This window comes from Budorcas taxicolor, chromosome 7 (assembly GCF_023091745.1).
Source record: "Budorcas taxicolor isolate Tak-1 chromosome 7, Takin1.1, whole genome shotgun sequence".
Taxonomy (NCBI): Eukaryota; Metazoa; Chordata; class Mammalia; order Artiodactyla; family Bovidae; genus Budorcas; species Budorcas taxicolor.
Genome location: NC_068916.1, coordinates 57,257,200 through 57,280,308, shown reverse-complemented (window position 1 = coordinate 57,280,308; position 23,109 = coordinate 57,257,200). Strand labels below are relative to the sequence as shown.

The 23,109-nt window shown below is 36.3% G+C and overlaps 2 protein-coding genes across 5 annotated transcripts in view; one reads left to right on the top strand and one right to left on the bottom strand.

The window, feature by feature from the left end:
* Positions 1–913: 913 nt before the first annotated feature.
* Positions 914–2,161, top strand: GPR151 (G protein-coupled receptor 151). Its single transcript, XM_052644389.1, has one exon. The coding sequence runs from the start codon at positions 944–946 to the stop codon at positions 2,159–2,161; it is 1,218 nt and encodes a 405-aa protein (XP_052500349.1). The 5' UTR covers positions 914–943.
* Positions 2,162–5,213: 3,052 nt separating this feature from the next.
* TCERG1 (transcription elongation regulator 1) overlaps positions 5,214–23,109 on the bottom strand; it is a 50,653-nt gene continuing 32,757 nt past the window's right edge. For all 4 annotated transcript variants that reach the window (XM_052642507.1, XM_052642504.1, XM_052642505.1 and 1 more), the window contains 9 exons: positions 22,637–22,726; positions 19,313–19,431; positions 15,862–16,012; positions 11,593–11,757; positions 11,164–11,346; positions 9,568–9,747; positions 8,827–8,910; positions 7,432–7,532; positions 5,214–6,267 (listed from right to left, as the gene is read on the bottom strand). In XM_052642507.1, coding sequence (XP_052498467.1) covers positions 6,066–6,267; positions 7,432–7,532; positions 8,827–8,910; positions 9,568–9,747; positions 11,164–11,346; positions 11,593–11,757; positions 15,862–16,012; positions 19,313–19,431; positions 22,637–22,726 — 1,275 coding nt within the window. In that variant the 3' untranslated portion in view covers positions 5,214–6,065. The remainder of the gene's footprint in view (positions 6,268–7,431; positions 7,533–8,826; positions 8,911–9,567; positions 9,748–11,163; positions 11,347–11,592; positions 11,758–15,861; positions 16,013–19,312; positions 19,432–22,636; positions 22,727–23,109) is intronic.

The following is a 23,109-nucleotide window of genomic DNA, read 5'->3' as shown; positions in this document are numbered from 1 at the left end:
CTTACCAGCAGCTTTTTTTTTTTCCATTATCCAGTTCTGTGCATTTGATCTCAGCCAGGTGTTGATAGGCTGAAGTGGTGGTGCTGTTTAGCCGCTAAGTCATGTCCCGCCATGGACAATAGCCTCCAGGCTCCTCTGTTCACTGAAATTCTCCAGGCAAGAATACTGGAGCAGGTTGCCATTTCTTTGTCCAGAGGATCTTCCTGACTCAGGGATTGAACCCATGTCTCCTGCATTTGCAGATGGATTCTTTACCCGAAGTGGTGGTGAGGTTTGGGTAAAAGAAGAGGAAGCTCATTCCTGCAGCTGAAAGGGGAAGCACCAGTTCCTTGAACAGGGTGGTCCCGACTCACATCATAACATCCCTGGGAAACCTGATAGAAATGCAAGTTTGGGGGCCCTACTCCAGACCTGATGGATCAAGCCGTGCTGGTGATTCTGAAGCAAGCTTACATTTAAAGAAGTGGGTTACTCATATGTGGTGTTGACTGTGTTACAGATGCGGGTCTAGATTTAAAATCAGCTAGTTGAAAATAATTACCTTGACTGGCTCTAGCGACCCCCAGGAACATAACCCACTTACATGCTATGTTCTCATTTATCATTGATGGGTCTATGGGGGGGGGGGGGTTTCACTCCGCTGGCCTGACAATGTCATTAGACTTGCTAATGAGCAGCAACCATGAGCTCCTGCTGCTTGTCACTCAATGCAGTCAAGGACTAGCACACACAGCAAAGAGCTTAGCAGTCAACCTTCTTCACAGTCTGCTCTCAGGGAATAAAGCAAGGGGAGGGCCCAGAGGTGTCATTGGACACTGACGATGACGTTATTTATTTCCTACACCAAAGAGCCAAGGCAGAAAGACAAAAGGAAGCTAACTTTTGCAAGTAGGTGCTAGAGGAAGCGGATGCACTGACAGCTGCCTTGGCAGACTCCAACACCATGAACGTGTCTTTTGCTCACCTCCACTTTGCCGGCGGGTACCTGCCCTCAGACTCCAAGGACTGGAGGACTCTAGTCCCAGCTCTCCTGGTGGCTATCTGCCTGGTGGGTTTCGTGGGGAATGTGTGTGTCATTGGCATCCTCCTCCACAGTGCTTGGAAAGGAAAGCCATCCATGATCCACTCCCTGATTCTCAACCTCAGCCTGGCTGATCTCTCTCTCCTGCTGTTTTCTGCACCTGTCCGAGCTACAGCATACTCCAGAGGTGTTTGGGATCTAGGCTGGTTTGTCTGCAAGTCCTCTGACTGGTTCATCCACATGTGCATGGCAGCCAAGAGCCTGACGATCGTTGCAGTGGCCAAGGTATGCTTCATGTATGCATGTGACCCAGCCAAGCCAGTAAGTATCCACAACCACACCATCTGGTCAGTGCTGGTGGCTATTTGGGCTGTGGCAAGCCTGCTACCCCTGCCAGAATGGTTCTTCAGCACCACCAGGCATCACGCAGGTGTGGAAATGTGCCTTGTGGATGTGCCCGCTATGGCGAGAGAGTTCACGTCAACGTTTGGTAAGCTCTACCCGCTGCTGGCATTTTGCCTCCCGTTACTCTCTGCTAGCTTTTATTTCTGGAGAGCTTATGGCCAATGTCAGAAACGAGGAACTAAAACTCAAAATCTTAGAAACCAGATGCGCTCAAAGCAACTCACAGTGATGCTGCTGAGCATTGCCATCACCTCTGCTATCCTGTGGCTTCCTGAGTGGATAGCCTGGCTGTGGATGTGGCATCTGAAGGCTGGAGGCCCAGCCCCCCCACAAGGTTTTATAGCCCTGTCTCAAGTCCTCATGTTTTCCATCTCTTCAGCAAATCCTCTCATTTTTCTAGTGATGTCAGAGGAGTTCAAGGAAGGCTTGAAAGGCATATGGAAACGGATAACCAAAAAACATCCACCTGCTTCAGAGTCTCAGGAGACACCAGCTGATAACTCCCAGGTCCTTCGTGATAGTATTCCATCTCTGGAATCCCCACCATTCATGTCAGAGAAAGAGAAAACTGGCTCTCCTTCCTTCAGCAAAGAGAAAGCCAAGAAGGCAGAGATTCCCATCCTCCCTGATGTCGAGCAGTTTTGGCATGACAGAGACACAGTCCCTTGTGTACAGGACAATGATCCTATCCCCTGGGAACACGAAGATCAAGAGACAGGAGACTGCGATGAATAGTTTCAAAGCAAAATAAATTGTGGTTACTGTATTTATTTATAATGCTGCTTATCAGTACCATTGACTTTGCCATATGAAACATAGTAGAATTAATACCATTAGGAATTACAAAAATGCTTTGCAGTCTGCATTTGCAAAATGTACAATTTGGTTAAGTAGGACATCATATTAGAGTAACTGTTATCATCTGGCTGTCAAAGATTTAACTGCTGTATTTAAGATGCTTCTGTCAGAAGTGATTGATTAGAAAGGCCAGCTCTTTTTTCACTTGTCCACAGTGGCTGTTTCCCTGGGTAGTCTGTAGGGCCAGCTGTGTACTGGCTGGAGTAAAGCTTATGTCAGAGGCTCAGTCTCCTTCCTTTTAGTTTCTTCCTGAACCTGCTAACTCTAACTTTACCTATCAAACCTTATTTCACATAACCAGAGCTCAAAATTTACTTCTAAGAGATTTAACATATAAATTTTAATGTTATCTTCATTTGCTTTAGAAATGTTAATTTACTTGATGAAAATCCGTAATTTCCATGACTGTGTGTTGCAGAATAAGGAACATCCTTATTCTGATCCTGAGCTAATTTCAAACCATGGCTTATTTTACAGGCAAAGTCTAAGTGAATTCAGACTTTGCCTCATGCAAAAATCTGCTTCACTGATCTTTTTAAAGCACCTCAGTGAGTTTCCAGTTTCTAAGTCTGGGGATTTTAGTAGTTAACACTGAACTTAAGCAGTAAAACTAAATTTTGTGCTTCCAAATATATTACCAGTATAATTTGAGTAACAAGCAATAACTGTTAAATGTATAGCATAACACACACCCAACAAAACAATTATGATATATGTCTTCCCCTATTAAATATAAAAAAGATATTTATCCATGGTTTTTAGTTACTCTGTAATGGAATTCTGGGATATTGTCACTGAGTTCTCCCTGGAGAAAAACAAAACTACTTTTAGGCTAAGCAATGGAGAAAATATAGAAACATGCTGTGGATGGAATTTCTTAATGTACAGTCAGTGGCTTTGTTTATTCCTTATAAATGGTCATGATTTACTGTTTTAACACAGAAGATAGATAGGGCTTTTTGCCTTGGTTCATATTTCATTTTAAGGCTCACAAAAGCACATTAAACTACAATAAACACAGGTATCTAAAATACTGTCTTGTGAGGCAACAGTTATATAATAGGATTACCTTTAAAACTGTGATGAACTATCTCAATTAAAGACTTGTGATCATTATCTATAGTAAATGGAGGATGTAAGCTTTCACTATTTCAACTTGTAAACAAATAAAAACATTATGCTTTGCTTCAGATAGTTTTGGAGACTTAAGCTTTGTCTTGAATGCTGCTTTCAAAATTATCATTTAGCACATGGGGGCTTTACAGGAAGGTGAGAACTTAACACTGGCACAGGTATCAGAGAGCAAGGAATCATGTATTCTTAAAAAGTTTGCTGATAAGCACCAAATCAAAATGAAGATACTGAAACACAATGTAACTACAATGACCCTGTCATTAATAAGAACCTAATGGGGGTGTGTGTGTGTGTTTTAAATTATGAGTTTAGGTATAACATACACACATTACTAATTAAGAGATTAACAAGGACTTGCTGTATAGCATAGGGAATTATCCTTGTTATCTTGTAATAACTTTTAGGGAAAAGAACCTGAAAAAGAATATATATGTATATACATATAAAAATGAATCACTGTGTTGTAATCTGACACTAACCTGATATTCCGAATCAGCTGTATTTCAATTAAAAAAAAAAAACACCTAATACACAAAGTCTTGACCTGCCCCCTTAAAGAAATCTGCATAGAAAAGTTTGACTTATACCATATGTGGTTAATTCCAAGTATTTTGCAGCAAAAGTAGGCAACTAAAATAGGTATCACCAAATCATTTTCTTCATAGTTTTCTACAGTGTGAAACAGCGTATTGAGCAGGCACACAATACTATGTGGATTTCAGGGTAACAAAATAAATATTCCAGAAACTTTACCTTTGTAAGACAATCTTAATTCTATAATAGTTGTTTCTTTTGTCACGCATTTTCAGTTTCACTTCAGACTTCAATCCATGGATTTATGTAAAAATACCATCAATTACCAATTTTGTAAGTTAAAACTGTAGATAATCCATTCTACAGAAAGAAAGAGAAGTCACTGAGTCGTGTCCAACTATTTGGGACCCCATGGACTGTAGCCTACCATGCTTCTACATCCATGGGATCTTCCAGGCAAGAGAACTGGAGTGGGTTGCCATTTCCTTCTCCAGGGGATCTTCCTGACCCAGGGATTGAACCCAGGTCTCCTGCATTGCAGACAGACGCTTTACCCTCTGAGCCACCAGGGAAGCCAACTCTACATATAGAGTCCACATAATTTCTGTGGCGCTTAATATATTTAAGCTAAGCACTATATCACAGAGATGTGACTGTGTTTTTGTATGTGTGTGATGTGTGTCTGGGTCTGTATGCATATAAAACGTATCTATTGCCGTCCCTTTTAAAGGTTTTGTCGCCATTGTAGAAGGTGTGAGATAACAGGGAAAATAAATTATCCTATTAACGTATATTTTTTCTTAAACATTTTATTTATGGTGGTGATTCAAACTAGAAATCTATGAAGGAATGAATAGAGATCTTTCTAAACTGGAGAGGTAAAGCTAGACAGAGTAACCAGGAATCTAAGTTTCATGGTATGATGCACTCAACACACTGAAAGGAATCCAAAAAGTCATTCATCAATATGTTAATATAAAAGATGAGAACAAGAAAACAGACAAACATCAGCATCTTCTTGCTATGAAGCAGTAAGATATTGCTATGAGACTGAGCACCAAAATGGTTCTTTACAAATTTCTTCCCTTTTATGGTACAAGTAATTTATTATATTCAAGCCTTTTAAATGACGTGATACTCAAGATTCAAACCTTCTTTGCAGCATTTGCTGCTGCTTTTAAGAACAGGTTTAAAAGAAGTATTTATACATTATATAACAATAATCATATACAATCCACATATATAAAAAGGGTTGGTTTATTGTAGTTCAAATACATAAACTGAACATTCAAACATCTTAAAATTAAACTTTAGAAACAAAAAATTAACATTCAAACAGGAGTATAGTTTACAAGGAACATCCAAGAAAGGTAATTTGTTGTCTAATCCAGAATATTGATAAAGATCACTTAATGGTGAATAAAATGTGTTTAACCAGCAGTCCTAGTCTGGCCAACATGTTAGTTATGACTGTGGCTCCATACCTGAGAAGAAATTCCTAAATAAATCTTCTCTTAGGCTAAACAACAAGACTTGGCCTATAATTCAAAGGGGATAATCAAAGCACATAAGTGAACAAATGAAACTATTCTTTAGAGACAAAGGTCAAAGTATGTCCATTATAATAATCTTAGCCTCTGGAAGATAATTCAATTTTCAGTGTTTTTTCCTTTTACCCGCTTTAAAAAACAAAATCAAAACAAACAAACCCTAACTTAGGTTTTTTTTGGGGGGGAAATCTGTGGTATTTGCATCTTGCAAGTTCAAACCACAAATGCTCTTACATCTTGCATGTATTATAACACTGCTAGAAAGAACATCACCAAAAGTCACTGACTTCCACATCTCATAAAAGGATGATTTTTTAGCTTTAAGATTTTAGATTTACTAGAGACAGCCTATATTTGAGTATGTAAGTCAGTCATGCCATACAAAGAAAAGCATAAATATTTCCAAAGTGTTCTCTGTTCAGAAACTGTTCACGGATGCTTCTCCTTCTGCTCATCAGATGGTTCTGCAATAGTCTGACTAATGCACATACATGTAAAAACCTGAAAACTGGCTCATGCAAGCGTTTTGAATGAACAGACACCCTGTGGAAGAGTATTCCAAATTATTTTGTTGATCGTCTTGTGGGCTCTGACGCTGTGGGAGGTGGGGGTGGACCCCGGCGATCCAGGTCATCCACATATGCCACAATCAGTTTACGCCTCTCCTCTGGCACACAGTCTAGTACTAGATACCGTTTGTCGTTCTGCAAAATTTTTTCTACGTCTTTCAGGTGCTGGTCAGATTCCTGGATTAGCTTTTTGGATCTGAAATAAGAAAAGAAGTCCAAGAATTACTTACTGCTGTTCACAGGTCTTTCAGAAATGAACTGGAAATGTCCATCTAGTTCCTAATTGTGTTTCCATTTTTTTTTTTTTAAAGAAAAATTTCACTGCAGTGGTCACCTTTGTAAGTCGCCTCAGCAAAGACTCCAAGGAGTGAAAGGGCCTCAGAAGCTGAATTACCCTCCCACCCCTGCTGGTGGTCCCTCCAGATCAGGGCTGAGGGTGGGTGGGTAACCTTGCCCGTGCTGTACCTGTTCTGTGGATGAACAGAGGACTTCAGTCTGCGGGGCTGCCAATCCCAGCATCTTTCACAAGCTTTTTCACTTTCACATCTTTCACTAAATTAACTACAAAAATGTAGAAAGAAGTCTTACTTCACATCTAATTTAAAAGCCCAAGCTGATGCAAAACATTAAGGATCCTGACCAAAAAATCCAATGACAAAATCCTAAAAACCACACCCTCAGCACTATCTATCCTCCCGTGCATACCCTTCATTAAGATGTTTCAAATTTTTTTCTTAAAAGAGGAAAAGTTGGAGCATGAAACAAAAAATAGTTTCCTGCACACTGACTGCTAAGCGATATAAAACTGTTTTCCCGATGACAACTTGTTAGGGGGTGGGGAACTATTGGGTATGTTACAGCAAAATCTTGTTTTAAAGTGCTGATTTTATAATTTTGAAGTTTTAATTTAAATGTATCCAGCAAACTGCTTTCATCTGAGAAAAAAAGGCATTTGCTGAGTTTAAACAGGATGATTTCAAGCTTTAGAATGAACACACTAAATATTTAGTCTTCAGAGGAGGAAAGACAGTGAAGGATTTTTTTTTAAGTCTCTTCATGAAATACAACTTTAATGTATTTGAAAATACTTCTGAAAAAGCAGTGAAGTAAAAACAAAAGAGTGTTTAAAAAATAGATGGGTGGGTAACACAAAATAAGAATTAACATCTGGGCCCTTTCTTAAAAAGAAAAAAAAAAAAGGTAGATATGGGCTGTATTCAGCCTTTGAGAAAAGTTGGCTGCTTCTTATTCCTAAAAATTAACAATGTCAACATGTGTGTGAATGCAAAGTAGGCTTGGCCATCAGAGTAGGACTAGTAAAGACAATGATTGGCAATATGAAACATTTCATTGCACATACCTATATGTTATAAATTTGGTCTCTTTCAAAAGTGTCCTGAAGTCAGCTTTGGCTGTGATGTATTTGTCTCTGATGTATTCTTCAAACTCTCTTTGTTTTTTCTGCAAAAAGACAGTAAGATTAGGGAGAAAATTCCACTAATTCCAAAATTATTATCAATTATTTATTAAACTAATGAGCGATAAGTCACAACATAAAATAATTCAAAAGAAAAAAGCAGTAAGACACATTTCTGTTCATGCAACATTCATTAAAGGTAAAATCTGCAGTGTACATTTTAAAGGTAAAAAGCAAGAATAAGAAACCATATATTAGTAGCAGCTAATATATGTTTTATGTTATAACCATATATTGGGGGCTTGCTACGTGCTACACTGTGCTGAGGCTTTTATAAAATATCTCCTTAACCCTTCATCACAGCTTCACATGGTAGACACTCTTAAAAATACAGAAATTAAGGTTTAAATGTGCATTCCTAAAGACTGTATATCTTCAAGCACAAAAATAATGTGGCATAATTTACAAAGTAATACTCAGAACTTTAGTAAGTTCAACTGAGCATTTAGCTCAGTAAGAGAGCTTAGTAAGGGACCAGCAAAGACATGCAGAAACTCCAAGCTTTAAAAAGGCATTATTAATTCTAAACAATCAGAAAAGTTCAGAGACTGCATGGATCTCTCAGCTATCCAGCTACCACACTTTTCCAATCATGTATATTTTGTGGTCCATACATCTAAAATTTAATGGAGTAGGAGGGGGAAGAATATTAGATCATGGGCTTTTTGAACTCGACCTAGAGAAACCAACCAGGACGAAGAACAATGGGAAGAAGGAAAATATGAAGGCCGAGGGACAAAATGGATGGGAATAAGCTACACTTTCGTTGACATCACTCACTAATTCAGACCCCTGGTGAGTTTTTTTCCTACAGAGGAGTCAGAGTGTACCAGAAGAGGGCTTCTACAAGGTTCACACAGCTGAGGCTCCCCTAAGTTTCTGGGACATTAAGAACTAGAGATCATGTTACGTTTTCCTGCTGGCATGGTTGTAAGGGTTAAGCACTTTTGGTAGCCCAGCACCAATTACCAGCCTGAATATATCTAGTGGGACCTGACTATACAATAAATAAAAACTACAGCTTCATTTAATCTCTTAGAAGATCCCAAAACACAGGTTTAAACCCAACGATTAAAATTTTAAAGTTCCTCTTGTGTTGTCTTGCTAAAGATATCATACAGGAAAGAAAACATAAACTTAAAATTTAAGATTTCTTTCTTTCAACATTATTCACGTAAAACCATCAACCTCGTTTTAGTCAAGATACTAGTGCTGCTGATTAAACACCCAGTTAATATTTATAAACTGAAAGTAAATCTCAAGACAAAATTTTCTTACCCTGTCACTGGAGGAGAATTTAATGCACCGAGGATCTTCCTTAATGATTTTTTTAACTTCTTTCCATGTGGATGTTAAGGTAATCTTTGAAAGACAAGTGAATAAAAAAACAGAACTGACTTTTCTTGAGGGGTGATACATCATAGCACACAATGATCTGCAATCACTCGTTAGGCCCAAGTGTGATGGGACTAGTGAGGGAGAGGGAGGCAGCTTTAACGCAATTTCTTTTTGTTGGCTTGCCACAAGTTATTTTCATGGCCATACTGTCAAGTCAAGGTGACCTATGACAATCAACTGCAAACCCTGTATCTCCATGGGCAATATCATAACTTCTAAAGAAACCACCACCAAAAAAGAGATCAAATAGGAGCAAAACCTGCAGAGAGCACAAACTGCCAAACAAGGGGAAGAAGGTACCAAATTGAAAATAGAGCAAAGGAAGGTATCTATTAAATCGATCATCAGGAAGCATCAATGTTCACACACAGATAAGAACATCTGGAATTACTAAGGGAATAGATATGAACTTGGCACTGGGAATACAAAATAAAAATGAAGTAAGTTCTAAATAGTAAGAGTACCACTTTACTTAAAAAACTCAGAGAAGAGCCATGAAACCCATGAACTTCAGTAATGGTCCTAAAGACCATGACATGAAAAATCACATCAATATTTTACTTATAGGAATTATTAACAAAGATTCATCCAGATTAAAGCAGAAAAGTAGAAGACTCTTACTGCAGAAGTTTCATCCAAAAGTTGCCTAAAGTGCTCCCTCTTCTTTTTGGTAAGTGCTTCAATGTGTTCATTAAAAAGCTTCTCTTTCTCCTCTCTTTCCAACAAGGATCCAGATTCCCAGCGGTGATCTTTCCGTAGAGTTCTCCGAGTATCAGACCAGGACACATCTGAAGAACGTACCTAAAAACAGAGAATGCTATCCATCACCTGAGACAGACTTATCTTTTTATATTTCGTCAATAAAAGACTCATTTATTTTGTTTAGGAACAATACATTTAATAAAAAAAGCTTCTGATGACTCCGTCTTAGCCAAGCAGTAACTGAAAATCTACTCCTTTAAAACCAGAAATCTCATCTACCAGAGCACATCTAAGCTATATAGTATGGGCTGAAAGGTAAGAAGGATGCAGAGAAGTTATCGCCCATAAACCATGGTCCCTAAGAACTTTAAGTTCCTAGGTACTTTACTGAAGACCTTACCAACTTCTAGTAGTAGAAATGGATATAAATAAGAGAGAAAATGGACTGTCTTACAGCATAAGCAGCTCACCAGATCAAAGAAAAAATTTCTTAAGGTCAAATTGGGACTTAACTATATCCTGGAAGTGACACTTGCACATACAAGCAGGAATGAACATCATTAAGAAGATAAGAGAACAGACAACGTGATAGCTCTGGCTGGGTCTGCAACCAGCAGAAAGGCATGCTTCATGGATAGCAATGGCATTACAAGTTAAGTCACCCTGCTGCCAACACCAGGAAATACAGGATGCTGAAAAGCCAAAAAAAAAAGTAATGAAGAAAAATATAAAAATATTTATTTACCCAAAAAAAAGTACCTAAAAACATGTCAAGTGAACACTGAGCTTGGCACTGGGAATACAAAATAAAAAAGAACTGCCAGGAGTAGCAAGGACCTTCACTCTCTTCAAGCAACAAGGGAGAGTGACAAGAATCAGATGTGCCTTTTACAAAGATTTCTGTGATTGCCATAAAGAGAATGAATCGGGGGGAAGCAGAGGCAGGGAGAAAAAACAGGAAACAACTGTAACTGCGCAGGAAACAGAAAAAAAGTCACTGAGAACCGACCAGGAGAAGCAAGGGAAGAAATCAGAGGAAGCAACAGGAGTGATGACAGGAGCCTTGTTAGAAGAAATCGTAGGAGAGACAGTAACAAGGAGGAAAAAGCAAGCAGAACAGCAGGGTGGCCTGAGGGCATTCACTGTAGGGACAAAAAACCCTACATATCTGAACAACCTGGGTAATACAGGAGGATTTTTTTTTAAGTCCCATGCAAGTATATGATGATTTAAGATGACTTCATCAAGGACAATTTTTTAAAAGCTCTGAGACTAAAAGATTATGAAATTTTACAAATACAAAACATCAAACTTCTGAAAATATTAAATAACTACGATTTCCTATTCTATTGGTGTTAATACCAAGTACTCAATTTTAAAATACTTTATAGGTAACTTATAAATTACAACTCTCAGAGTCAATTTAAAGAATATTAAAATGTCCACTAATGAGGTAATATAACAGATTTCTAATACCCAATACTTAACAGAAAAAAGCAAAACAGTAATATATACCATATCAGACAGAAGAGCCTTGAAATTCTGGATAGCTTCTTCTCGTTTGTGCTGTTCTCTCTCTCGATCTATTTCTTTTGTTTGTTCTGAACGAGCTTTCTGAACCTCTCTCTCTCGTTCTCGAAGGCTTGCCTCAATGCGGGCTTGCCTTTCAAGCTCCTTTTCTTTTTCTGAGTCTAAATTCTGTAAAAGTGAAATTACCAACTCCATTAACATATGACCCCAGACTAGTTTGCCAAATACAAGGTTTCAAACCTAGTTTTTACCAAGAATATACCTAAACACTCATTCCAAAATTAATTACTAAAGGTTCTATTAGGAATACCAACAAGAAAAATTCTAAACCCTGAAGAAGTGGCAAATACCTTTATAACGCAATTAACAGTTTTACTATTCCATGGTTACCATGAAAGTAAACACAATGGTTACCTTGGCTATTTTTTCAATGTACTGTTTGAAAAGGTCTTCTCTCATGGATGAACTATCCACTGCTTTGTAACGTGGATCACTTTCTACTTTGTCTTTTACTTTGCTCCATCGAGACTGACTGTCCAAGTGATGATTAGATAGTAGTTCAAAGAAATCCGATTTAATCTATATTTCAAAACAGGTGTAAGGTGGGAGGAAAACAATATGCCATGAGAAACTCTTCATAAAGATTTACAACTAGAACAAAGCTCACTGACCTTAAAGATGAGAATAATTTAATACATTTAAATGAAATTTTAGTCAAAAACAAAAAAGTATCAGAACTGCTCTTTTATGAGAAATTAAAATTCAGGCTTATGAACAAATGGCAAAAATACTTCAACATCAATATGGTAAGAATATTTTTTAAAGTAGATTAATACAACTGTTAAAATTAATAGAGGAATTTGGATACAGCTGCACCCAAACAGCAAGTCTTATTACAAATCTGAAACTTACTGTCAAAAGTGTAAAAACAAAAAATAAACTTTTATATTTTGCTTTAAAAAAAGAGCAATGTTTTTACCTTTGTATGTATAAGAAAACTGTATAATTTCTATAATTAGTCATTTCTAAAACAAAAAACCTATATTCAGATTTCTTGCACTTTTTAGCCATTAAACATGTATGCCTTCACCAGAATATGTGTCAATGAAATTATGTTAACAAATTAAGTACCAAATTAGTAACATTATACTAAAGATACTATATATCAATCCTTTAGTGTCAACATATGCAATACTTAGAAAGCCTCTTCCCAATTTTACTTTTTATTTTTTAATACGAGAAGAAGAGAATAAACAAGCATTTGTTTCTATGGACTTTGAGGATCCACTTTAAAATTCAGTCTCATTTAGGTTATTGTGTATTGTTACCAGTGAAGACATCTGAGGTAGCTAAACTCATTTCAGCAGAGGATTCTAACCATGTCAAGATCCTCTCTTCCCCATAGGGATTAAATATGCTGTCTCCCCATCTGACCAAGGGAATGAGAAACAGAATTTCTGTGGGGCCACAAAATAAAATGAATCATTCCTTAGTTCTATTTCAACCCTCTCCCTTCTCCCTGTAACTTCATTTCTCCTAAAAGAGGATTAAAAGGGAGGTGGATGTCCTTTTTGGAAAACACTTGTAAGGTTATAAGAAACACAGCTTCTGTATTAGAGACTTTTCTAAAAGATAAGAACTATTCAGTGTATTTCTCCATTCATGGAACTCTGCTTTTGACTTTGTTTGGATTAATAAGAAATAACTCATAAACCCAGTATTTCTAGATAGCAATAAAGAAACTACTTGATGTAATAGCAATGTAACACTTTTTCTGTTCATATCTACTTTGTATATGACACAATGAACACTAAATTCCCAGAAAGCAAAATTTATGTTAATAAAATAGCTAAGCTGCATCAAATAAGAATCTTTCTAAACTATAAAAAGTCAATTATCATTAGCAACAATTCAACACCCTATCGTCCCTATTTTCCTCTCTAAAAATAAAAGCATCTTACCAACTAAGCTGTTTAGTTAAGGGAGAAATAGTCTCCTCAGTCAAATGTACTGCAACAAAAAATGTTTAGCAGCTAATTTGAAAGAGAGGGAAGAGAGAAAAATGCCAACTTTACAAAAGGATTAACCCCATTATGTGCAGCTTCAAATCTGTTGTTCCAAAAAATAAATTATTTGAAACAATAATAAAAATTGGTTAGAATAATAAAATTATTCTCAAACAAACAAAAACTCAAGGGTAGCTACGCTGGTAAACAAAACTGCCCAGTAAAAGTTTTAGGGGCATTTTTTAAATAAAACTACCCATGAAAGCTACATGAAAATGATGACTGCACTCTAGTTTGAAAATCCCAACTAAAGAGGAAAAAAAAGTATTTCATCAAAAGTCAGTATCATTCATGAGTTTTGACTCAGCAAGTAAATTACCTTTCAATTACTACTATTCAGCTATTGATTCAATTATCTGTTACAAAGACCAGTTAGGAATCATAAGAACAAAGAAATTCCAATGTATCAGTTTACTATTCAATCATACACAGTTAAAATGCAATTAAAAAATGTACTTCAGGACTTCGCTGGTGGTCCAGTAGTAAGGAATCCTCCTGCTAATCCAAGGAACATGGGTTCGATCTCTAGCCTGGGAAGATTCCACATGATGTGGGACAAGGAAGCCTGCGAGGAACAACTATCAATCCCATGTACCCTAGAGCCTTTGCTCTACAAGAGAAACCACTGCAACAAAAAGCCCACATGCCACAACTAGAGCAGCCCTCACTTGCTGAGTCTAGAGAAAGCCCGTGTGCAGCAACAAAGATCCAGCACAGCCAAAAGTAAATAAATACTAAAAGAGAAATTTTTAATGTACTGCCAATATACTTCATAAGAATATACAGCAGCAGTCATGAAGAGATAAAACTTCATTAGCCAGATACTTCTCAAATTTGAATATAAAATATACATTTAAACCTCTACTTTCAATACCTAGTTAGTAATTGACTTTGCATTCTTTAAATTGGCTAAGAAAAGTTTCACTTTAGTAATTTCCTATTTTTCCCCCAAAATGTAATAGTACAAGGCTAAAAAAAGTTTATTTAGATGTAATGTTTATTTAATGTCTTATTTTAATTAACACATTCTGGACACAACTCTCATTACTTTATAGAAAAAAGACTGCCCCCCTTCAAAAGCAATGTACCAGAACCACATGAGGCTGAAAGCACCACACAAGTGTAGTGAAGTGTTGCTTATTGTATGTCTGACTCTGTGCGATCCCGCGGACTGCAGCCTGCCAGGTTCCTCTGTTAATGGAATTCTCCAGCCAAGAATACTGGAGTGGATAGTCATCCCCTTCTCCAGGAAATCTTCCCAACCCAGGGATTGAACCCAAGTCTCCTGTACTACAGGTAAATTCTTTACCATCTACGCCACCAAGGAGATGCCAATTCGTTCCTCATCAGAGAATTACATTATCAGTAACTGAACAGCTGTCAGACCGAACTGACTGACAGGCCACACAGCACAAAACTGAAAAGTCTATTCACTTGTTATAAAACAATACATAAAATAGCTACAAAAAACATGTTTAGAGAAAGAATATCAGTTACAAATGCAAAAACATTCAATTTGTTTAAAAGCAATCATATGATATCAGTAAGTTCTTACTAAAAGTCAATCATAGCAAACAATTCATTGACATGATTCTAATTCAACAGACAAAATGCTTATGTAAAACTCAATCTTCCTCTGAGAAACAGCATCATTTACTCCCAAAAAAGTTAAGAGTGAAAGGATTCTGGAAAGATCTACCATGAAGCATAATAAATCACATAACCAGGAAATTTCAGTTATTTCTGACAAAAGTTATTTCACTTAATACTGCTGTTATTGTTCAATTAAAGACGCTTCTTTTCAACAAGAGTGGTGTTATTTCCACAACAACATTTCTCAATAGAATTTGAAATATTTTAACCCTCTGGAATTAGAGGCAATTTTAAATGTCAAGAATAATAAAGCTTCAGAGGTTCTTTTTCTCCATTCAAAAGCACACAGGGTCACTGAGAAGAGAGGCTGCGTGTTTTGATGGTTCACGCACCACTGGTGCCACCTCCCTACCAGTGTGCCTCCCCAGTGGTGTGCTCCTCTTCATTTGTGACACCACTATCAAATGACATTTGGAATTCATTAATCTTTAATAGCTGACCTTTAATTCTGATAAGCAATAATTCATATGTAAGATATGTTTACTAAAAGATTAGAAAGTCACTAAAATGCTATCTTTTAGAGGGCAAAAAATATAAAGAAGCTTTTTGAAAAATTTAAATGTTACTGCCTATGAAGAACCTTGAAATGTTAGCAGACAAGCACCAGTGAACAGCCTAATAACCAGTTCTGGATTTAATGGGCACAGAATTAACAAAATATAAAGAAAATCTATGCAGTTTCGTGACATTACTAAACGTGCATTATGGAAGCAGTCAAACACACACACATAAACAATTGTAAAAGTTAACTTTAAAAGCTAGACAGTAAATATGGCTCTTGTTATGGGTTGGCCGGAAAGTTTGTTTGGGTTTTTCCATACATACAATGTTATAGAAAAACCAGATGAACCTTTTAGCCAACTTAATATTTATGCCCATGAATGAGATTAGAAACAGCACCAGGTTAGTCCCTTCCCATTCATACTCCCATCAATCACACCACTTGAACCAAAAACCTTCTTACCTTCTCACCTCTTGTCTTCGAATCTTCTTTCTCTTTCTTCCTTGCAGCTGCCACAAATTCATTAAACAAGGCTTCTCGATCTTTCATCTTTTCAATTGCTTTAAATCTTGAATCTTTAGCATGCTTGGCTGCAAATTCACTAAATGTAACTCTGCAACAAAATGGCAAGTGTGCTAACTTTGGTAGAGCTATTTCTACTTAAAGAAAGGAACAGATGATATCATCTTCCCATTAAGAGTATGTGCCAACAAGACAATGAGTCCCAACATCTACCAACAGAAAAGAGTAAAAGGGCTAAAGAGTGAAAACATGGTTAGAGCTCTGTATTACTATCAGCATGATGTTAGGGGGACAGACATCGGAGAGCAAAAAATCTGTGTATTTCAAGAAACTTCAGAGTTCCTTTAGTTCCACTCTAAGAGACTGAGTAACTCTTCCTGAATTAGCTCTCCCTCCAAAAGCAACTATAAAATCAGACAAAATATATGAGGCAACTGATTTCAAGCACTGGACAACAGCTAGGGTAAAACTGTGTAAGAAGCCCCATGGCCCCTCTGCCTCAGGACAATTTCCCAAAATGCAAACAGCTAGAGTCCAAAAAGAGTACAGCAATCCCCACGAGCTAGAAGCAGCAAAGATCAGAGTTGGGGGTGCTAAAAAAAAATGGCAGAGGAAGAAGCTATAGAAAGAAGGCACCCCAGAAAAATACCATTTAGAAATTCCCCATGAGTAAGTAGACAGCCAAGACCAAGCTATAAAACAGCAGAAAAACTACTCCCTGTACCAAACTGCTACATGCTTAAGAGCAAAAACGAGACACTAGACACTGAGAAGTGTTGGAAAAAGAACAATATGAGGACAACAAAACCCACAAGAGATCCACAGGGAGACAAAGCTGTAAGTTTGACAAAAACAATTCCCACTTGCTGAGATTCACAGTAACAGCATAAAATCAAACCTAAAATTAAAGGCATCAGCCTGTAACTGAACTGCCTGCTAAAACAAGAATCCATACTCTTGAGAGGAAGATACCTATTATTCCACAGTTTTCAATATTCAATTAAAAATCACACACATACAAAGAAACATGTGATTCACAGGAGGGGGGGAAACCTTAAGCAACAAAAAGTAACCCAAGATACCCAGATGTTGCTTGAGGTATAGACAAATCTTTTAAACTACTATAATTATATTGGAAGAATTAAATAAAAACATGTTCAAAGAATTTAAAATATGATCAAAATGGATGAACAATTAGGTAGCTTCGGTAGAAATATGGAAAATCAAGTCTATGAGGGACAATGAAACCAAGTATTAAAGAAGTTTTTCCATGAATAAAAGAAGCATTTCTAAAGCTTTCATATATTTGGATATATTTCAATATCTGAAGCTTTTTACCTTATTATATATAGTAAGAATTCAAATGCTCCCATGTTTAGCTTATTTTTAGAGGTGAAAAATAAAACTTACTTTTCCCTTAAAAACCATCTATCTCAATACAAAAATAAAATACTTTATCTCATGTATTAAAACAAAGATTAAGTCCAATAAATCTGTTTTCTTTTCATGTTAAATTAGGTACCCTACTTTATAATTTTAAGAAAAAGTATTACAATGATTAAAGAACAAACTTCTTAAAAATGTAAAATCAATGAACAAGTGAGAATTCAATCATTTAATACATATTTCTATTACTTAACATAGGTTTAAAAAAAAGGCAGTAAATTTTTTTCTATCAGAACAGACTAAAATGAAGTTTTAGCATTAGATTCCATAGAGATGTTTTCATATGACTCATGTTTTAACTCCAAAAATGCTACTGCAAAGGATTTATAATAGCATTTTGCTACATACTTTATAACAGACATGGTATAACAGTTCTTTACAGAAAAGAGTGAGGGGGATAGTTTTCGGTGATAATGGATGAGAAAGAGTAATAATGACTTGAAGTTAACCATAGGAAGTACACCTGAAATTTCCAACAAAAAAGAAAAAAGACATAGAAAAAACAGGCACTAAAGTTAGGTAATTCTTCCCAGTCATTCTTTCCCTTGGAATATACTCTAGTGCTTTAGAGTTCTGTGCTTGTGGTCTTTTTCCAATTCAAAGAAAGTCTATGGATGGTATTTTCTCAACTTTAGTAAGTTTTTCCTCTTTGTTTCATACTTACTAAAATGGGTCCTAATCTCTACGCCAATTGTCAAATGCGTCAATTTAGCAATATGGCCCAATGCCCCAAGTGGTAAGACTTCCAGTTCTGTGCCTGATGGCTTTACTTTCTGATATAACCTGCATAGTAAAAATCACTCAAACAATTTTATCTGCCCCAAAAGAATATTAGTAGGGTACTGTGATACAGCAAGATTTAACTTTTCAAATCTACAAAAGAGAAATCTCATTGGAGTCTCAATTATTCCCAGATCCACAAAGGGTTTTTATGGATATATTTTCCGGAATCATTCGGAAGTAACCTGTAGACATCATGAGATTCCATCAATAAATATTTCAGCATGCATCTCCTAAGAGTAAATTCTTTTCCAAAAAATATTTTATAACAGAGTCACAACTACACGGACCCATGAATTTTTACTCTTTTGATTAAGAAAAAAAGCCCAAGATCTCCTGGAGAGTCTCAAACTCTATTACCCTTAAACAGTACCATTTAACCCAGAGATTCCATGATTCTACCCCATAGTTTCAGAAATTCTCCATATTCTGGGATATTCATAGCAATTTAAAATACTGCAATCTAGTTGAAATTCTACATCCACTCAGTGAAGTGACCTAATGTGTATAAATCTTACTTTCCTTATTTCTAAAATAAGTAGGATATGAGCGCCTAAATCATATTGGCTGTTTTGAAGACTGAATGTGGTAATACACACATACATATGCATGTTACTTTAACTGCATATATGTATAAGTTCATATATCTAAGATATCCAATAATTGATGACATTATTATAATCCTAAGCGTGTAAGTTTAAAATATCTCCTTTCCTTCAGCCATCTTATATATTCAATATATACTAACAATCAATTAGAAGTGTCGAACAATCATCAACACATTTAGAAATTTTTAAAATGAAAGATCCTACATTATTTCAATTCAATCAAAATAATATCCCTGCTCTGCAATTTATTATGTGTAAACCTTTAAGAGACAGTAGATTTTTAATCATTTACTAGTTTCAGAGAAAGAAACTTATTCTCAAAGAGAATCTTTTAAAACAAGCTACCTTCTTGAAAACCAGTGCCTCAGGAACCAGTACCAGGAATCCTCCAAAGAAAATGTATTAAGAAAGAAGGTTCTTGGAAAGCCAGAAATCAATAATCAAACAAGAAGCTTTTCATGTCTCCAAATCCAAAAGATATATATATAAAAATGGTTTAACTGATCTAGGAGAAAATACATACATGCTTTGATATTTGACAGTAATAAACCATATACCTCGGATTAAATTTTGCTTCCTCCATCATTTTTTTGAAATCTTCCTTGGCTTGCATTATTTTGTTTTTCTTTTCCCTGCGTTCTTCCTCTGCCCTGGTCTTTACATACTGATCAAATACCTATCAGAAAAAAAACACAAATCGATGTCAGTCTTTCAACTGGTACTCTAAATACCAAACTACAGAATCTATGAAAAAAAAAAAAAATGCTATGTCAATATCTGTCCCCAAATAGGAAAAGTATATTAATTATAGGTAACTCAATTATATGCCAATGATCTATAGCAAATCTCAACTTTAAAGCTTCAACTGACAGAATTACACAAGCATACAAGTCTTGTTTTTAGGCTTCCAGAATTAAAAAGTTAAAAGCCTGTGCCTGATGGCTTTACTTTCTGTACAGGTTTATTTTTAAAATTTTAAGCAATATAAAAAGTTAAAGAGAAATCTCAGTCTTCACAAATCCCTTTTAGAAAAAACATTAACAATATGGATGGAATCTATACTGGAATCTTATTTCTGTGCTTTTCTTTAAGATATAATTATTTTCACCAAAATGTAATCATGCATACATATATATGTATGTATATACATAGAATATGTGTATTCTGTGTATTTTTCTCCATTTAATAATGTACAGTCAAGATTATGAACTGAACATACATATCTATTGCTTGCTTTCTTGAAACAACAATAAAATGACAATAGAGGATCTCCATTAAGTTACAAATCAGGAAGAACAGAGAAATGGGGGAAAAAGAAACAGCAACTCTGGGAACTTGAAAAGCACATGGACAGGCAATAAAGGATTTGGCAGACAAGAGAAAGCTGACCCTAAACCAGCAGTCAGGAAACCAAGAGCCAGTTTTTAAAATTAGAGACTCCTTCACTAGCTCGAGAATTGACAGCACCAGATACCCATGAAGTAAGGACACAATACAGCTATAACAAAGATTTTGAAAAAGCAGTTTAATCACTAGATCCTCCTTGCCAATTTTACGTATCTAGGGCACTTTTGAAACTCAGTAAAAGGCAAGGAGTGATTTTAGAAAGCAAGGGTTAGCAAATCACTATCTGTTGGCCAAACCTGGCCTGCTGCCCATTCCTATACAGCCTAAGAATAGTTCTGATACTTTTAAAGGTGGGGGAAAAAATAGAAAACTTAATTACACATAAAATTAAATAAGATTCAAACTTCAGTGTCCACTCAGTCCTTCACATAAATCTATAGGTGTTCTCACATCACAACAGCAGAGTTACACAATTATGACAGAGACCATACAGCCCACAAAACCTGAAGTATTTATTATCTAATCCTACATGTTAACATTTTGCTGACCCTTCCTCTAAAAGGCAAAACCGTCTCTGGACTGGGAGAACATAAATTAGGATTGAGGCGAACTAGATTGAGAAAATATACCACATTGAGGAAACATACCACGTTGAGAAAATATACCATGTTATCAAGACTCAGCCCTTATCTAGGATCTCACCAGCTTAAAAATGACCTGCTCTAGAGGATCTCAATAAACTGAAATCATCCTACAGCAGGGCAGTTTCTAACCTCAGCACTGACCAGACCATGTTCAGAAGCATCTCTGGCTGCCAGATGCCAGCAGCACTCCCTCACTGGGGCAAACTAAAATGTCCTCCAGTGTAAAAAAACCCTGGTTGAGAACCACTGTTCTACAGTAAAGCCAACAATCGTAAGAGCCCACCCAGATGCTAAGAGAGCCCAAAGAGCATTTTAGTGCCTTGTTCTTAATCATTAGCAGTCAGGGTCTACAAAGACATCTAAGCAAACTCTCAAACATCAAAGTCCCCAGGTTGTGATAGGAAAAGACATGGTAAAATAATTTTAGATGAGAGTTCTGAGTGCTACTGAGAGTAATGAAGGCAAAGAGGTTGATCAGAAGGCATCTGGACAAGTATCTGAATGTAAATGATTTAGTAAGCTATGGAAACACCTGGGGGAAGAACACTCCAGAAGAGGGACTAGTAAGTATCAGAATATTCCAGTACTGGCCAAGGCATATCAGTGTTAGTGAATAAATGAACCTAAGAGCCTTGAGAACTATGCAGATATGAGTATATAGAGAATCTTACAGCCATGAAAACTCTATTCTAACTCAAACAGAAAGAGGCGCACATTTTTCAAGCAACAGAATACTGCCTTAATTTGTCATTTAAATTTTAAGATTAATCTGGCTGCTGTGTGGAAAAAGAACTTGACTACAGAGGACAGAAAGAATGGAGGAGGCAAGGAGTTCAATTAGGCACCACAATCACAGTATTTTGAATTAGGGTTTAGTGAAGGAAATGGTAAAAAAGAGGTTGGATTTAGAAAAGGTTTTTGAGGTAGACTGTGCTGATGAGACTTGAAATGCACAGTGGGGAAAGTAAAAAATCAAGGCTAATTTACAGGTTCTGATAGGGCCATCAACTGAGTGAAAATGAGACCATCACACATGAAGAGTTTAAAATAAAAAAGACTACTGTGCATGAAATACAGGTGTAAATACATATGGAAAGTCATGTCTTCCTATTTCGAGTCTCAAATACATTTCTGACACAGTGTAAACTTCCTCTTTTCATAAAGTCTATGATTAGACCTAAATTATTCCAACCATTAAATTATAAATATGGAAGATGGACAACTACTTCTACCAAATGAAACTGTGTACCTCAATAGCACTATAGCAAGTGGTTCAACATACTCAACGTTTTACACAGATCAGTGTCAGGGTGGTCCAGGTAATTCAGGAAAGTTCGCAGTGTGCAATACTTTAGAGGAAGCATTCACTATGAGATATATATCACTGAATCACAATGGGAATAAACAGCAGCTCAGTAATAAGGCAACTCTAGTTCTTATAATTCTAGTTCAGTAGAGACCTGAAGAGTCCATTAAGTTTATTATGAAAAGACATCCTAACAGCTGCCACTTAACAGATGTATATGTAGAAGGTGTGAGATAAAACATGCTGAGTCTTGTCTGTCTACGATACAGATACATATATATGTATATACCGACACATAATAGTTGGGAAGGCTCAAACACTGGAACTATCAGTTCAGAAGAACTGTCCAGTAAAAATTAATAAATGTACATGAGTTGATTTTGAAACCTTTGTATAACATCAGTATATATGAAACATAAGGACAAAATGTTCATGAGGCAAAAGCCATGTCCATAATGGCAAAAATATCAAAGTATTTCTGAGGCAGAAATGTCCACACAGAGGGTCACTAAGGTATGAAAAGGTTCAATTTAAAAGTTATGCTGGCAAGGGATATACATTTCTTACTGTTATTTTCATTTTACCTGTTTTCTCTCTTTAGGATTGAGCAATAAGTACCGAGGATCAAAAACTATCTTGTGCAACTCCTTCTCCCATGTTGAAAAAGCAGACACCTTTAAAATAAAAAAAATGTATTGCCTCATAAATTAAGTTGGCTCTAAAAACTGAAAGGTCATATAATTTTGCTTGAAATCTACGGGACGTCTACTTAAAAAGGACACATAATAAAAACCATACTGCAGTTTCCATCACTAATAAATGACAAGCAGTGGGAGGCTAGGCAAAAGCAAATTTCCACACTAATTGGCTCTGAACATTTCTATATTATATAGAAATAACACACTTAATTACTCATTAAAATAACCACTACTGTGTGACATTTTAAAAATCAGTACATCAGAAAAAGCCTTGAAGATTTGCATTTTGATTTCCCAAGCTTGCTCTAATCTTGTGAACAATGTTGTGATGAAAAGTTGAACAATTTTACTTACTCAAA

What these genes read in the sequence shown, in the direction of transcription:
- GPR151 (XM_052644389.1), top strand. Translation starts at nt 944, where the DNA reads ATGAACGTGTCTTTTGCTCACCTCCACTTTGCCGGCGGGTACCTGCCC.